Source organism: Opisthocomus hoazin, chromosome 6, assembly GCF_030867145.1.
Source record: "Opisthocomus hoazin isolate bOpiHoa1 chromosome 6, bOpiHoa1.hap1, whole genome shotgun sequence".
Classification (NCBI taxonomy): Eukaryota; Metazoa; Chordata; class Aves; order Opisthocomiformes; family Opisthocomidae; genus Opisthocomus; species Opisthocomus hoazin.
Window position 1 is genome coordinate 13,201,262 of NC_134419.1, and position 17,074 is coordinate 13,218,335.

General features: G+C 57.4%; 2 protein-coding genes across 9 annotated transcripts in view; one reads left to right on the forward strand and one right to left on the reverse strand.

The window, feature by feature from the left end:
* Positions 1–821: 821 nt before the first annotated feature.
* On the forward strand, positions 822–3,522 carry HYI (hydroxypyruvate isomerase (putative)). Of its 2 annotated transcripts, XM_075424058.1 has the most exons (8): positions 822–1,017; positions 1,106–1,217; positions 2,097–2,211; positions 2,338–2,416; positions 2,605–2,654; positions 2,829–2,898; positions 3,092–3,226; positions 3,390–3,522. In XM_075424058.1, the coding sequence occupies exons 1-8, from the start codon at positions 822–824 to the stop codon at positions 3,476–3,478; spliced, it is 846 nt and encodes a 281-aa protein (XP_075280173.1). In that variant the 3' UTR covers positions 3,479–3,522. The 2 variants fall into 2 exon arrangements, with proteins under 2 accessions (XP_075280173.1, XP_075280172.1); XM_075424057.1 differs by lacking the exons at positions 822–1,017; positions 1,106–1,217 and adding an exon at positions 1,505–2,028 and having other exon boundaries at positions 2,829–3,226.
* A 521-nt stretch (positions 3,523–4,043) lies between these two features.
* Positions 4,044–17,074, reverse strand: part of SZT2 (SZT2 subunit of KICSTOR complex) — a 62,743-nt gene continuing 49,712 nt past the window's right edge. For 4 of the 7 annotated variants that reach the window (XM_075424699.1, XM_075424700.1, XM_075424697.1 and 1 more), the window contains 11 exons: positions 14,505–14,710; positions 14,291–14,384; positions 12,803–12,883; positions 12,320–12,394; positions 9,720–9,933; positions 9,228–9,411; positions 8,804–8,926; positions 8,032–8,533; positions 7,594–7,710; positions 7,125–7,193; positions 4,044–4,770 (listed from right to left, as the gene is read on the reverse strand). In XM_075424699.1, the coding sequence (XP_075280814.1) occupies positions 4,624–4,770; positions 7,125–7,193; positions 7,594–7,710; positions 8,032–8,533; positions 8,804–8,926; positions 9,228–9,411; positions 9,720–9,933; positions 12,320–12,394; positions 12,803–12,883; positions 14,291–14,384; positions 14,505–14,710 (1,812 nt within the window). In that variant the 3' untranslated portion in view covers positions 4,044–4,623. The remainder of the gene's footprint in view (positions 4,771–7,124; positions 7,194–7,593; positions 7,711–8,031; positions 8,534–8,803; positions 8,927–9,227; positions 9,412–9,719; positions 9,934–12,319; positions 12,395–12,802; positions 12,884–14,290; positions 14,385–14,504; positions 14,711–17,074) is intronic. The other 3 variants (XM_075424703.1, XM_075424702.1, XM_075424698.1) reach the window with 1 other exon arrangement.

Genomic DNA, 17,074 nt, shown 5'->3' on the forward strand with positions numbered 1-17,074 from the left:
GCTTTGCCACTGCTTTCCCCTTTGCCGGCGCTGCCCTGACCTCCCACCAAAACCCCCCTGGTGCCGCTGGCCTCTCCTGAAATGCCGCACATCCCGGGGGCTTGCAGCGGGCCACGGGGCCGGGGGCTGCGGGGGGCTTCGGCCACGGTGCCAGAGGAGCTGGAGCACGCAGGGCTGGACGGGCGAGAGCCCCGGGGACAGGCTCAGCACGAGGGGCTGCAAACTGTCCACGGCCCACGGGGCCGCCTCTGCCAAGCACGGCACAGCCCTAGGCGGCCAGGGGCTGGGCAGGACACCCCCCACCCGCCTGGCCGTGCCTGGAGGTGCCGCGGAGCACGGGGGACCAGGGACGCGGGGCTGGGCGCGGGCACCGCAGAGGTCGGGCTCCCGCCCACCTGAGCCACGGCTCCGCGGGAAGGAAGACCAACACTTTCTGGTAAAATACGCAGAGCGTGGGACAGCCGAGGCGGCACTGCTGGAGACGAGCTCCCCAGGAAACCCCTTCGCGTGGCGCTGGGTGCGTCAGGCCCAGCGGGAGCGCCGTTCCCGGGGGGCACGCCGGCCGCCCCCCCATGCCCTCTGGCACTGGCAGCACGGGGCCCCGCTGCCTGCCGGGGTGCGGCGTGGGGGGGCCGCTGGCCCACGCGGGCCCCACGCGCTGCAGGCTGGCGGGCAGCGGAGCCGGCAGACGCGGGGAGCGGCTGCGCCCCGACCCCGCCCCAGCGCTTCGCGCCCTCGCAGCGCCCCGCGGGCGGGCCCCGCCCACGCGGGACGCGTCAACCGGGCCCCGCCCCCGGCCCCCGGCCCAGCCCCCTGCCGCCATGTCGCTGCGCTTCTCCGCCAACCTCTCCTGGCTGTTCCCGCAGCTCCCGGCGCTGCCGGCGCGGCTGGAGGCGGCGGCGGCCGCCGGGTTCGGGGCGGTGGAGGCGGCCTGGCCCGCGGGCTGCCCGGCCCAGGAGCTGCGGGGCGCGGCGGAGCGGGCGGGGGTGCGGATCGTCCTCCTCAACACCCCCCCCGGTACCGCCGCGTCTCCCGGGCTGCGGGCGGGGCGGCGGGGGGCGTCGCGGCGGTGCCCGGTGCCGCTGACCCCGCCGCTTTCCCGCAGGGGACCAGGCGGCGGGCGAGCTGGGGCTGGCGGCCGTGCCCGGGCGGGAGGCTGCCTTCCGGGAGGGGCTGGCCGCGGCCGTGCGGTACGGCCGTGCGGCGGGCTGCCCCAGGTAGGTGCGAGGCGGGACCCGGGCACCTCCGCGGCCCTGCGGCACCGCCGAGCCGCCCCCGGGCAGCGGCCCCCGGCGTGGCCGCGCGGGGCGGGAGCCGGTTCGGGGCAGAGCCCTCGCACGGCGGTCCCCGCGGTAACCCTCCCTTGTTCCTCCCCAGTGACACCAGTCGCTTCCCCCAGGGCCCCACGGCAGCTGCTTCATTGAAGCTGATTGCAGCGCAGCGGAGGCACTGTACGAGGTGCCATTAGCCGGGCACAGTCCCCTTCAGAAGACCTCCGTGGCCCTTTGATTCCCTTTGCTTTGCTCCATGCTTTCCCTTAGAAACGCAGTCCGAAGCCCTGCGGAGGGCAGGGGCCAGCCCGGCCGGGGCTGCCCAGGCCCGTCTGCGCTCTCTGGTCACGGGCAGAGTGACAAGGTTTTTGTCTCCTTGCTCTCAGCCCGTCGCTGAGCCCTGTCCAGCCCTGGCCCCTGTCCCCTCCCTGCTCTAAGCCAGCAAGCAGGGAGAGAAGCTGACAGGAGCACGCCTGCCGCCCATCGCGCTGGCCTCAGGGCAGCCCCAGGAGCGAGACGACTCCAGGCTCGGGGTGAAAGAGCTGGAGGCAGCTGGTAACAGAGGGAGGAATCAAGGTCCGCACTTTTGTCAGGCAAAAGGTTCAAAGATGACATCCGGCATCACATGGGACGGGGCATGTTATGTCCCCGCAGCTCGTTGGTGCCTGCTGTCCCTCCTGCGTGGAAGATGGCTCCTCTTATCCCCTCCTGTGTCTGCTCCCCCAGCCTGGCCCCAGTGTTCCAGTGGCAGAAGAAGGTGGATTAGGTCCAAGCAGCTGCTTGGAGAGCGAAGCTGGTGCCTGTGGCTGATCTCTGTGTCTGCAGGATCCACCTGATGGCTGGGCGGGTTCCCCTGGGCGCAGACCGGGCAGCAGTGGCAGGCGAGATGGAAGCCACCTTCATTGAGAATCTCAGATACGCTGCTGACCTCCTGGCCCAGGTAAGTGGGGAACGAGTCCCGCTCCATGGGCACAGCTCTTAGGATACTGAAGCTGGAGAATCCCCCACCAGCATGGCACGGGGAAGGAGTGCTCCCTGCTGCAGAGGTGACGTTAATGTGTTACAGGAAGACATGATTGGACTGGTGGAGCCTATTAACAGCCGCATCACTGACCCCCGCTACTTTCTGAACACCCCACACCAAGGTAAGGCAGACATCTCTCCCCAGAGTCTCCTTCAAGGGAGGAGAAGGATCCCCAAAGTCTGAAAGGCAGGAGCTTGCCTCACCTGCAGGGAGAAGCTGAGGGAGCACAGCTGATGAAGGTGGGCCTCAGGGCTTCACCATGAAGCTTCCAGCCTGGGGGTGACAGTCTGTCATTTCTTGCACCCTTAGCTGCTGCCATCCTGGAGAAGGTGGGACGGCCCAACCTGAAGCTGCAGCTGGTGAGTCTGCATTGAAGATCTCCAGGGTCCACCCTCCACAGGCTCACAGGGGGGTCCCAGGGCTACGGGCTTGGTTTTCCCTCCTGGGGATGTGGACAGGGACGGGGACTGTAGCACAGCCATCCTTGACCACTCACTGCTGGACAGCTGCACCATCTCCTGTCCTTCCCACAGGACCTCTTTCACTGCCAGATCATGGATGGGAATTTGTCACGCAACCTGGAGACGTACTTCCCGCTCATCGGTAACGCCCAGCACCCAGACCTGCTCCACGGTGGCCGTGGGGCAGGAGCGGCTTTCAGACGAGGCCGTACTGCCCCACGCTCTGCTGTGGCTGGCTGGGGGTGTGGGGCTGCTCCTGGGTCACCTTGTCTGGTGCCTGGAGAAGGCTGCAGGCAGGGCTGCTGCGGGCAGGGCTTCTCCCATTCCCTCCCTAGGTCACATCCAGATTGCCCAAGTGCCAGGGCGGCACGAGCCCGACAGCCCCGGGGAGTTAAACTTCCCCTACATCTTCGAGCTCCTGGAGTCTCTGGGCTACACCGGCTACGTGGGGTGCGAGTATGCTCCAAAAGGTGAGTACACCCGTGGGCTGTGGGACCCCCACCGGCAGGTCCCAGCTTGGGGGCTGCACAAAGGCAGGCATGTCCTGGGGGAGGCAGGCAGTGGGCATCGGGGTCCCTACCTGGGGATGCGAGCCCTGCCCAGACCGGCAGCAGACCTTGTCTGTCACTGCAGGAGACACTCTGGAAGGTCTGGGCTGGCTGCGCTCGTACTGGGAGAGCCGAGGCCTGCACCAGGGTGGGAACACTAAGGCAGCAGAGTAAAACAAGGAGAACACTGCAATAAAAGTCAAAGCAATGGCTTAAGAGAGGAGTGTGTCTGTCTTCTCTATGACTTGGGGCAGTTAGGAGCATCTATGTCCTGCTGCCCTTCCCCAGGCCCTGCTGGGCCAGCCCAAGCAGCTGGGCCCTCATCTCCTCAGCTGCCATCTGCAGCATGTTGTATTTGGGGATGGCTTGGGTACTGCTGTAGGTGCCTTGAGGTACAGAGGAGCACCTTCATCTCCAGTCTGCAGGGGTGTCCAGGGCGAGGTTCCAGTTCCCCCTGCTGAGGGGAGCATTCACCCCTTGGGAAGGGCATGAGATTTGCCGGTCCAGCTCCAGCTGGTGACTGGAGTTGTGTCAAGAGGCAGTGTCCTGCAGTGCTCGCAGCTGCTGCCAGTGCCCAGCGCTGACCCTGCAGTGGGTGGGGAAGGTGAAGCGAGCAGCCCCCTCGCAGGCTGCTCTGGAGCAAGCAAACCCAGCCAGCCCCGCAGCTGGGGTTGCCTCTGCGTGCCCTACGGGAGGCTGTCCACATCCGAGCCTATGGCACTGAGTGGGGATCTGGTTCAGTTTATTTCACAGATATATCAACAGCTTTAATGTACATCTCCATCTAACCTTCCCCTGGTCCAGTTCACCCTTCCTGTCCCATTTGGTGCTCTCCTGATGAAAGCGAAGGGCCAGAAGCGGGCAGCCTCACTGCCCAGAGCCCTGAAGCGCAGGAGTCCTTCTGCCCAAAGCCAGAGCGCTGAGCAGTGCTGCCCCGTGCAGAAGACGTGCTGCGTGTGCTCCTCCGTGCCTTCCCAGCAGGCAGAACTCACCTGCAGATGCCAAAGCCATGTCCCTGAGAGTCGCTCTGCTTCAGCCAAGCCACAGCAGCCAAGCTCCTGCCCTTGCGGTTCAGTTCGAGGTCACACAGTGTCAAACCCACCGAACACAGCGCACCGAGGGCCACACCAGCCAGCGAACGACGGAGGTGCGTATCCCCAGGCTCCTCAGCTCAGTACCCAGGCGTGCTGCTGGCAGCGCTGCCTGCGGCGCCGGAGCACAGGTCCGCCCCAGAGGCCCATTCCTCCCCACCGTCACCCACGGCACAGCCGCACCGAGAGGTCCGGGACGCGTGTCGCTCCAGGCCGTGGGTGCCAGTGCTAGAGCAGGCCTGTCCAGAGGTTGAAGCAGGCAGTGTTGATGACCGACTCCAGGTGGTGGTATGTGGACACAAGCTGGGGCAGAGGGCTCTCGCTGTTCTGCGGCTGCACGGGGAATGGCTCCCGGAAAACCACGGTGAGGCTCTGCTGAGAAGGAGCAGCGGGTCAGGGGACGGGATTCAGACACGCACTGCGCAGTCCCTAGCCCAGGTGCGTGGGTGCTTTTTTGTCAGTGTCAGATACTGGGAGAAATCCCAACATGCCAGTGGGACTGAGCTAGCGTCTCCTCCTGTGACAGAGCATGTTTGAGCCTCCTCCCAGTTTTCCTGGTAGAAATTATGTGCAGGGACTTGCCCACTCGCTCTTTCCCAGCCCCCATGCATCTGCAGTTACACCAACCCCAGCAGCGGCCTCAGGAGAGGAGGGGATCCTACTGCCTCCACAGTAACAGGCGCTTCCAGGGAAATCAGAGGGAAGTTCCTTCTTCTAAGGCAAAGAGTAGGAGTGCAACAAACGGGGAAGGGGAGGAGATTAAACGTAATAACTGCAATCCTAAAAATAAATGCTGGCTGCTCAATCCTCATTAGTGACTGTACTGACAAGGCAAGGCAAGGGCAGAGGCGAGCAGAGAACGGGGTTCAGAAGAGAAGGCTGCAGGAGCTGAAGCAGAAGAAAAACGTGAACGACTCCGTGCACCGAGCTCAGTGCCATTGAGGCAAGACATGGGGACTGGATGCTCTCCAGCACTGAAACACAGCACATCTAGTAGCCAGGGTCCCCTAACAAACTCATAAAGCCATGAGAACAGCTGTGTAACTGCAAAACAGCAAATGAACCACCATCATTTAAGAGGGAAGAGAAAGTGATTTCTGAGCCTAATTCCAGAAGCATGCAAGGCTTTGCAGCAGGCTTGGAGAGAAAGAACGAGGAAAACACAGCTCGGCGTTACCAAAGTGATGTGCTAATGCTATAGAGTTCTCTTTGATAAGGTGGTATTTCTAGACAAAGGAATCATGGTACATCTTATCTGAGCTTCAGGAAGGATTTGATGTAGTCCCACATGGGAAATTTAGGTAAGCTGAAAAGATAGGAATTAATGCAAAAATTGTAAGGTGAAGATGTTAGTGCTGAAAGGGGAAGTAGCAGGCTGGAGAGAGGTTACAAATGGAGTTCCTCCAGGACAGGTTTTGGGACTCACGTTGCGTAGTACTTTAATGAGCCTGGCACAAAGATGAGGGCCACACTGATAAAATTTGAGGCACTAATACAAGAGAGGATTGGGATAATGCAAGAAAAGCCCTACAGACTTTTGAGAGGCCACAGTAATGGGATGAATATTAAGTGCAAAATACAAGGTGATGAACACAAAGGATTCCTGCTGTAAGATGGGAGTAGTTCGAGAGGTGATGGAGGGCCTGGGTGTATCCTATCAGTGACCACAAGGTGACACTACAACCAGCGAGACATGATCGAAAAAGGCAAATGCCACCCTAGGCTGCAGCAGAAGCACCAGGCAGGGACAGAAAAGCCTTAGTGCCATCACAGAAGGCTCTGCCGAGACTCCTCAGGAATACTGGGTGCAGTCCCGCACACCCGTATTTACAAGGGCTGACCTGAGCCCCGAAGGGCTCTGAATGACAATGAAGCCACTGGGGAAGGGAAGGCAGGCTTAAGAGCTCAGCGTGCTTAACACAGCAACACGGAGTTGGCAAAAATTCCACCTTCAGATGTGGAGGTCAGTCTAGAGGACCAGGGAGGAAGAGGGGACCTGCAGAGTGAAGAGAGCTCTCAGCTACCACTGGCCTGAAGAGGCTGGAGCTGTATTCCCTGTGACCCACTCTGCACCCTGCCTGGGAGCACAGCGGAAAGCAAAGTATTTTTGCCTTCAAGTCCAGTGCAGGCTAAGGCCCGTGCAGGTTTGCTGGGACCCTCACAGTGCAGGTCCTCTTCCTTTCTGCCCGGGCAGGAGCAGCCCGCAGCACTGGTGACCCCTCCCAGCCAGACCCAGTGTGATCTGGGTTTGGACTGAATACAGAAGGACTCTCCAGCCTGGAAACAGACAGCTGAGAGCATGATCCAAAAACAACTCTGTGAAGGAAAAGACAATCGACTGCTCCCTGTTTTCTAACAGAAGAACAAAGGGGCAGCACATGAAAACAGCTGGAGGAGCTTCAAAAACAAGCCAAGGAAGGTAGCTCTTCACCTAGATTGTAATTGCCTCAGGGAGCTGCAAGTCAGGGGAAATCATGGATGCCAGAAATTAACCAAAGGAAATAATGCCACGGAGGGCTATTAAACAAATGCAAAGGCCACTTCTAGCTCAGAATGGGCCTGAGCCCCAGACTGTCAGATGTTGGGATAGTATTTAGGAAAGGTGTTACAAGCTTCTTGACCTGCTCTTGTTCTCCCCATTCACACCTGCCCTTGGCCACTGCTGGAGGAATCTAGACAGATCCCTGGCCTAAGCCAATATAGCTGCTCTTATATTCCGAAGTTCTTACCGTCTTTCCTGAATGGGAATCGAGAAACACGAGAACAAAGCAATCCGTGAACTTCTGGTTGAGCACAACCTGTCAGGAGAGCCACAGCGCATGTTGGAAAGCAGACAGCACAAACCCCAGGACAGGGATACAAACACCACCACCCAGCGACCTGCTGACGTGCAGGATGGGTGGTGTGACAGAGCCGTGAAGGTGCCAGTCTGCCTGGCTCACAGGTGACACTGCCAGACCACGGGGCTACACATGGCACGAGGCTCTGGTGTCCTGCCTGCCTGGCGGCAGACAAACGGACACTGCTGTACCACAGGAGCACGCACCTCATGCTGCGCCAGTAGCAGAGTTGAGGGCAACATCACGATGGCACCCACGTTGTCCTGACAGCACGTGCCAGGCTCACAGTGAGAAGCCACAGCAGGCAGGCACCCTGGGTAGGGGAGACGCTGCAGGTGGGCGACGGGCTGTGTCTTACCAGGTACTGGGTGCCTGTTTCTGCGTTGTGGAAGTGCCGACAGCTCTGGGGAAAGCGGCTCAACAGCACTTTGATGAGGCTCTGGTACCAGGAGACTGTCATGGTGAGGAAGCACCCCTGCAAGCATGGAAAAGGACCAATTTCAGCCTCCCTCTAGCCATTGCACCAGCAGCCATAATGCTACAGCTGCCTTCAGACCCCAAATCAGATGCATCACCCACAGCCCGCTGAGGCCTGCTGATCTAGGGCTATTCACTCTCCACAGATGGGTCCATGCAGCCTCTCCCTTCTCCTGCCAGCCAGGAGCTGTGTTCCTGCCTCTACCTTCCCACCAAGCAGGAAGGGATGTGCCCTGCACACCCTTCACCCAGCACCCCACTCCATCCCCAGAGCAGAACAGCGGCTGCTGTGCACCATGACTCCATCACTGCTGCTCACCAGCTGGGGGTCGACGTCAGCAATGGATTTCCCATGCACGGCGTCAAGCAGCTCCTCCAGCTCCACCAGCGAGAGCTTGCCCAGCTTCAGCTTGTCGGAAGCCAGAGGCTCCAGGAGGAAGAGGCGCTTCCAGAGGTTGTCCCTGCGGCAATGGCACTTGGCCAGCTGCACCATGCTGCTGAGCTGCTTCTGGGCTGAGGCCACCTCGGAGGCCAGCAAGGGGAAAAGCGGTGAGGTGTAGAAGAGCCCTGGTCCCAGTTTGACTTGTGTGCCCCCTGCGTAGAACTCGCTGCTGTCCTCCACATCCTGCCACAGCTCCCGCTCTGCAGGCTGCTGCTGCCCCACACTCGTCTCCGGCTCTGCTGCCTCCCAAGCCGCTCGGCCCACCACAGGCTCCAGCACTTCCCGCTGCAAGCGTGGCAACTTCTTGAAGCGTCGCATGTCGGCTGTGAGCCGGGGAAAGAGCTCCCGCTGGCTAGTCATGATGACGTAGAAACGCAAGCTGGGAGCAAGGAGACACTTGTGACCTGGGGAAGGGCTGCTCCCTTCTCCGCTGGGCTGCAAATGAATTATGGGCCTCTGTGTCCCTGCCAGTAAGGGTGCTTCTCTGCCCAGACAAGGACAGGTATCACACTGCCCAGTTCCCTGTGAGGAACCTCCCCAGACAGCACCAAACCTGCCTGTGATGTCCCAGACAGAGCCAGTCCCTCCCAGAGCCCTCCTCCCCAAGCCAGGGAGCTTGGTGTCATGTCTCTGGGGCCCCACTGCTCACCGGAGCATGCGTCTCTCTGCCTCACTTTGCTCCTCAAACGGTGCCGCGCTGTGACACACCAGGAGGGACACATCAAAGTCATCATGATGACGCAGACCTTCAGAGTCCTTGTAGGAGCCCGAGCTGGGAGCAAACACACATCAGCATGAAGGGGACCTCATTTTGTTCCCCCAGAGCTCTTGGTCACAACAGAACTACTGGGCATGGGGAACTGGACACAGCAGGACTCCTCAGAAGTGCTATGGGAAACGTCAAATGCATGTGCACAGCACCCCTGTTGGCCTTCTCAGAAAAGCTGGGCACAGCTGCTGCCTGGCATCAGGTAGAAAAGTCAGCTTTGCTGGCACCTTGGGGCAGTGTCCCCAGGACTGGGGGATGCCCGCCAATCTCCACAGCTCCAGGAACTTGCAGCAGATGCACTCACCTGTTCCAAATAGAGACCAGTGCATACTCGTTCTGCTCTGTGCCTGGTGTCCCCTTCTTGTTGTCACTGCCTGTGGCCGGCCGGGCCATGCGCAGGGGTTTCATGTGGTAGGTGTTGGCGTGGTCAGCAATGTAGTTGTACAGCTGGTGCGCAGTGATCATGTTGGTGGGCAGGGCCAGCGTGCCTAGCAGAAAAGGACACATTGCTGTCACACGAGATGCTCAGTGCCTCTTACCTGGGCAGAGCAGTGTCCTGCAAACTACTCTGGGGGACAGAGCTCTAGAGCAACCCACCTCCTCTCCACAACAGGGCAGCAAGGACTTCGCCCTGGAGCTGGGCCCCTCAGGTAACCTGGGCCCCTCATGTCACCCTCTCACTGTCACCTCCCTGGATACCCCAAAGGTCAGGATTATTTGTAAAGCATTTAGAAACCTCTTCCCAAGTTATGGGCTGGAGACCAACCCCAGACTGATCACATGTCGAGCAACACACCTTGGAAAACATGGTTCCGGCCAAATTTGGGGATGTCGGTGTGGTGGGCAATGAAATCCTCCAGGAAGCTGGTGAGATGGTAGCCCTGGCGCAGGGTCATGTGGGAACCCAGCAGATACTGGTGGACTATACGCAAGTGGAAGTCGTAGCTGAATGAATGCACGTGCATGAGGTCCCGCACCTTGTCACACTCCTCCGTGAAGAGCATAGAGAGCTGCGGAGGGACAGGGAGTCAAGGCAGGAATGTTACCAGGCACCTCACACCCTCCTGCAAAGCTCTGCTGACAGGAAGGCATGGCAGAGACACTGCAGCCACCCCTGCCCCGACACCAGAGCAGGATGCAGCCGAGAAGCTGTGTGCACAGTGCAAATAGCAGACCAGCGGGCCTGGCCCCAAAGGATCCAGCTTGGTGGCTCCTTCCACACTTGACCCCACTCCTGGTCCCCAGTAGCAGCACAGACTGACGGACACTGCCTCCCTTTTGGCGTGAGTTTCATCCCCCTCTGTGAGCTGAAAGCCACGTGCCTGTGAAGGAGGACACAGCCTACTTTCAGCTGAGTGCTGCTCTGCACTGCCTAATCCCCAAGTGGGTACAGAACACACTGGGGCTGGAGCCCTGGCAAGTTCTGGATCTACAGGCAAAGACTGACTGCCTGAACGTCACTTGAGAGCAGGAGGCAGCGCAGGGACCTGTGGGGAGTGGCTGGACCCAGAGATGGGCAATAACAGAGTTGCTAATGCCATATGCTCAATATCTAACAGGGACCCCAGCTGACTGCTGGGAAGCCAGGTCCAGCGGTGCCTGGGGTGTCACAGGCGTGCCTGGAGAGGATCCCTCCGGCACACGGCCATCACCTCCGCACAGCGTGCCGGTTCTTCACCAGCACAGCACCAGCCTTCCCACACTCACCCCTGGCCATGCTCCCATCACAAATGCAGCTACTGAGCCAAGGGACAGCATTGGTGAAGGCCTCAGCCTTGCCCTCATGCCAGGAGCCCACAGTTTTAATGTGTTTTGGCTGTCTGACACCTTTCAGCAGTTGACCCACACCATAATCCCTTGGTTTAAGAAGGAGGCAAGCAAGGAAAACCAGCAGGCAGGAGGCATCGGCATGAGAACAGGCTGCTCTCACTCTCTGCACCACCCGCACTGGTGCTGCCACGAGCCAGAGGGCAACCTGCACAGCCAGGACAAGCCCAGAGAGGAGCCCACAGCTCTGCGCCAGGAAAGGCAGGGCGAACAGCAAGAAACACAAGGTGCTGCCCCCATGCCAGCACTTGGGGCTCACCCATCCTCCTCCCAAGCTGTGCTGCCTGCTGTGGTACTGGCACAGGAGGCAAGAGGCAGCTCCCGCAGCCGAGCGCTGGGGCAGGAGGGGTGGAAGCACAGCCAGTGGGAGGTTTCGCCCTGCACTGGCAGGTCGTGCCGTGCTCAGCATGGCAGTGGGAGGAGAGGACATACCACAGACTCAGAGATGGAGCTGGGTCCCATGCAGCTCTTGCTGCGAGCTCTGGCTGTAAGAGTGCCCTGATGGAGAGAGATGCACAGCCAGTGGGAAGAGAGATAAGGCACTACCCAGCCCTGTTCCTGCATCCAGCCTGTCCTGCACAGGCCCAGGGTGGGAAAGGGGACAGAAGGGGCAGAGAAGCTCAACTGCCTCATGTGGGGAAACTCTGGGTTAGTCCCAGCATGTGGGAAGGCTGGCCAGGTCCCCGCAGCAAGCCCCATGCCTCTTGCCCGCTGCTCCCAGGACCATCCCCTCCCACTGCAAAACCAGGCAAAGTCTTTTCGCAAGTCAGCCAGAGATAGCCTGGATGCTCCTTGCAATGCCAGCTGCAGCGTGGTAACCCTGCCCCGTGCATGTGCGGGCTTCCCAGGAAAGGCTCAGCAAACCCTCAGGTGAGGTCATGGCAGGCTCTAAGCTTAGAGGAGCCACTCTTGGCATACAGAAGACGCAGCCTGGCTACAGAGCCAAGGACAGTCTGGTCATGCATGCCTCCTGCCTCAGACAGGCTGGGGCTGGCCAGCCTCTAGGCAGCCACCCAGTGCCCTGGGGACAGGCAGGAGACACCCTGACACACCAGAAGAGAAGGGAGCAGGCAACCCCATGGTGGTGCAGAGCAAGGCACAGAGGTATCAAGAACCAGGGCTCATGGTGTAGAAAGTGATCTCCTCCAGCAAAGGGTAGCTAACCATGTTCACAGATCCCCGTTCCCATTCTGCTTCCTTCTTGTTTCAAGGGAAGCAGAAAGCTTTTGGCTTTCCATGCACTGACTCTCCCTGGAGCAATCATCTTTGCCAGAATTGCTCCTATTCCTCCCTAGTCTGCTCTGTCTTGCTCCCCAAGCTAGGACAAGAGCCATCTTCTTGCTAAATCTCCTACCTCCTTTCACTGCACTCCAGATCTGTTCAAGCAGCATGCCACAGAGGACACCTGGCTGCAGAAGGCTCTGTGTGGTTCTGCTCTTCCATGAGGAGAGAGAAGAGCTCTCCAGAACTTGCTACACCTGAAATGCCCACTCTGTCCCAGAGATCACTGCCTCCTCCAAAGCATCCCCTGACCCCGAGGAGCATCAGCTGTGCCTGCAAAGCCATTACCTGGGAGTTCACAGACTGGCCCATGGGGATTCGCGAGCACTCCAGCGCGTACTGCTTCACACAGAAGTAATAGCCCTGGAGGAGAGAGCACATGAGCACAGCACAGGCCTTGGGCCTCTCCAGGGAAGGAGAGCAGCCCCCATGCTTCACCTTCTGGGCTGGGTCCCAGACACTCTTGTTCCATGTTTTGTCTCCCCTCCTGTCTGAAACAAGGCAGCCCAGCCAACACAGGGGTGAGCACAGAGCATCCTACCTGGTGCCCTTGCATCTTTTATTAGGCCCCCTCCAGGCAACTCTCACTGCTCCAAGCCCTGCAGAACCATCTCTAGCGGATCCACAGTCCTGCAGGACCATGGAAGAGGCAGGACAACAAATGAAGAATCACATGTCCCTGCTGTATTCCTTCTCATCGCTCACTTGATCACCTCAGAAGACTGTCCCTGAAACCCCAGAGATTGTACTTTGTTTATTGTCCTTTCTTACCTGGAAGGCCAACTCCATCAGCACAATGCCACCCGGAAGAGCTCTCTGTAGATGATAGGTGGCAACAGCAGGGCTTGTGCTCTGGGAAGGGAAGGACAAAGCTGAAGAGGCTCTCTGGCACAGGAGAGCAGCCCGTGCACCAGCGTGCAAGGCTGCCATGAGGCTCTGTGGCAGAGGTGGAAACAGAGGAGCCTCATCAACTGAGCACTCTCAGGGGAGAGAGGAGAGCAGACATGCCAGAGCTGACTGTGAAAAGAATTCTAACAAACCTACTAAACAGCATTTGAGAGAGCACACTAGGCACACTGCTCACTTCACCTCCTGCTTACTCAGGACACGGTGTCTCTATAAAGTCTGAGGACACTGTGAGCTGAGGGGTGATGCTGCTCACAAAACCTCACTCCCACCTCTCCCTCCTGAGCACTCCCCAGACCAACCCATCTCCCTGACACAGCAGCTATCAGCGGCATCTAGTCTGGACTCAGAGCTTAACTGTCAGCAAATTCATTTGCCCCCTGTTCAGTTGTTCCAGTGGATTGCCGCCTTCTCATTTTAACTACAAGGTGTTGTCTTGCTCACAATCCTGTACCAACATCAGCCAAAAGCAGGTGCCAGGAAAACAGAAAAGGGTGAGCAAATGCGATGTGCTCCCATCATCCCTGGATGATTTTGTGAGCCACAGGTGGTTTCTGCCTATCCAACAACTCAGATGGATTCCTCCTCCAGGTATTTACCTACTCTCTCTTGTAAGCTCATGTTCACAAAACTCATGTAAGCTTTTAGTGTTTGCAAAACCTGTCGATAATCATCACTGTTACCTGCTGCACACAGAAACACTCCCTTCAGCTTTGAAACTGGCTCCTAATGCTTTCACTTGATGGTGTCTAGGTGTTGCATCGAATAAGACAGCAAGGAGTCAATCCCTTTCCAGGTAAGCTGTGACTTGGCAGAGTTCTGTCGTGTTCCTCCCTAGTTGCCACTTCTTTAGAAATGAGGAACCTCAGCCTGCTCCCACAGTAGAGCCGTTCCAGGTTTATCTTCTCTGACCTCTTCAACTTCAGTGTTCACATCACTAACTAAAGATCCTTCTGCCCCAGAACTGCCCTTCACCATTGACACTGAGGCTTCTCTGACAGGTAAACCTCCAGAATCACACCAAAGACAATGGTCCTGGTCCCAGGTCACCCTGTTCCTCTTCTGAGCCCCCCCCAAGTTGTTGTCCTTTTGAGATCTGCCCTGGTTCCACCCAGTCCCAGGAAGGGGCTCCGAGGGCTGCACAAGGACACACAGCAGGGCAAGGAGGTCTCATCTGAACCAACATCCCAAAGACAGTGCTGGTCTAGACAGACATTTTTTGGCTTTGGTGCTTTCTCTGCCCTCTCACATTCTTTCTGCCTGAAACCGACTCAAAAGCCAGCCAGGAGAACTGCCCCACTCCACAGCCTGACTTCCATCCCAGTTCCACACCTCTAACAGACATGCACTCACCTTTGGACTCCCCTCTGCTTTTGGCTTTGTGTAGGAAAAGGACCCTCTCCCCTCCACACCCATTGCTGCCAGAGCTCGGATCCGGCTTGTGCTACTGGAAATGACAGCAGAGACAGCCTTGAGCAGGGGACCCAATGTCTCCTGTTGTGTCAAACCAGGGCACAGCTCAGTGTCAGCCCTGTTCCAACAACGGGGCTCCCAGAAGATCACTGACCTGCGAGTGGTGGGTGAGGGTGGCCGCACCTGGACCAGAATGAAGCCCATGCTCTGCAGGTACTGGATGTATTGCTGCAAGAAGGCATTGCACATCTCCTGCAGCCAGGGCTCCTCCTTCACCTTGCAGGGCAGCGATTCTGCCGAGTCACAGCTGTGGCTGCGGTCCCTCCCCGAAGCTGTAGAGTCATTTGAGCGGTGGCGCTTCTGGAAGAGAAAATAATTTCCTAAGGAGACCTGCTGTGACTGGCCCCAGCAGGTGACAGCACCGGGTACCCTGGTTCAGCAGAGGGCAGATCTCCCTCTGCCAGAAAGCACTAACAGTTGATTCCCCAAACACTGTCATAGTGCATGTGCCAAAACACAAGATCCAAGATTCACCCAGCCACAGACTGGCCTAACTGCACTACAACAGAACACAGGAAAAGGGGCCTGACGGCAGAAGGGGAAAATTTACATTCCTCCCACAGAATCACAGAATGGTAGGGGTTGGAAGGGACCTCTGTGGGTCATCTAGTCCAACCCCCCTGCCAAAGCAGGGTCACCCAGAACAGGTTGCACAGGACCTTGTCCAGGTGGGTCTTGAATATCTCCAGAGAAGGAGACTCCACAGCCTCCCTGGGCAGTCTGTTCCAGTGCTCCGTCACCCTCAGAGGGAAGAAATTCTTGCTCATGTTCAGCTGGAACTTCCTGTGCCTCAGTTTGTGCCCATTGCCCCTTGTCCTGTCACTGGGCACCACTGAAAAGAGTTTGGCCCCATCCTCCTGACACCCACCCTTCAGATATTTGCAAGCATATATTAGGTCCCCTTGCAGCCTTCTCTTCTTCAGGCTGAACAAGCCCAGCTCCTTCAGCCTCTCCTCGTAGGAGAGATGCTCCAGTCCCCTCACCATCCTCGTAGCCCTCCGCTGGACTCTCTCCAGTAGCTCCTCATCTTTCTTGAACTGGGGAGCCCAGATCTGGACACAGTACTCCAGATGAGGCCTCACTAGGGCAGTGTAGAGGGAAAGGAGAACCTCCCTCGACCTGCTGGCCATACTCCTCCTAATGCACCCCAGGATCCTGTTAGCTTTCTTGGCAGCTGGGGCACACTGCTGGCTCATGGTTAACCTGTCGTCCACCAGGACACCCAGGTCCCTCTCCACAGAGCTGCTTTCCAGCAGGTCCGCCCCAAGCCTGTACTGGTGCATGGGGTTGTGCCTTCCCAGGTGCAGGACCCTGCCACTTGCCCTTGTTGAACCTCATCAGGTTCCTCTCTGCCCAACTTTCCAGCCTGTCCAGGTCATGCTGGATGGCAGCACAGCCTTCTGGTGTATCCACCACTCCTCCCAGTTTGGTGTCATCAGCAAACTTGGGGAGGCTACATTCTAACTCTTCATCCGGGTCGTTGATGAAGAAGTTAAACAAGACTGGGCCCAGTACTGACCCCTGGGGGACACCACTAGTTACCTGCCTCCAACTAGACTCAGCGCTGCTGATGACAACCCTAAATGGAATGCCTTCCACGAATTGTTAGTGGCTCGCAACTGGTTCACACAAGCTCAACAGAGCTTCAGCTCCTACTGCTGCGCTGAGTCCATTTCCCTTAAGAATCCTGCTGACTTCTCCAAATTTACTTGTAGTTTAGTAGCACTGAATAAAAACAGTGTTTTCTTTTAACCATTTTCAGTTTTTCTTTTGATGTCTTGATACTCCTTGTTGTTGTGCTGTGAGAGACTGAGGTTTCTTCTCTTGATCTCTCTACTTCAAGCCTGTGACTTTTACATATTTCTGTCTGCCCTTTTATTGACCTACCCCAGGAGCAGCTTCTTTACCTGAGATCTCTCGAGCTACTCTGAGTCTCTCTAGCTCAGTGCCTTTGCCACAAGATGCTTGGTCTCACACTTACCGTCCAGATGAAGACATTAATACACTAGTATTTTAGAAACATTATGGAATATCAGCCTTAATACTAACATCCCTTTCTGAGGTAGTCTGAATGGTTTGCCTTTTGTATGCAACTGTTCATGAATTGAAGAAATTCATTGAGCTGTCTGCTCTACAGGCGCTGCAGCTAGCGTACAATACAGGAGGAGTTCAAGTTTTTCTCCATATTGTGCTCTGTTTTACTGGGAACCAGGTCCCAGCACCCACAATACCTTGCATTTCACAGGCTACTCAGGTCCCTCTCGAGTTCCTTGCAGTCCTTCTCTGCTCTGACCAATCTGAACAGCCACACAGCATTGCAAAGCTTGGCATCTCATACGTATTGCGATAAATGATCTGGAGATACAGAACCCAATATACAACCTTGAAACCTCTGCTGTCAGGCTCTTCGAATTGAATAACCAATTTTCATTTTGCTCTGTTACAGAAACAAAGTGAAGTTTTCATTCTGTGACAATACTCCTCCTATCTCTTGTGAATGCTCAACTTCTGTAGCAACCTCTGTTTAAAGACCTCGTCAGAATTCTTTTGACATTTAGATAAATTACAATGGCCTGTTCTTCCCTTCTCACACACATACTGACCATAAACAGCTGGTGCAGAATCTGCACCGGTTAGAGTCTGTCAGGTTGCAACCTGCTCAGG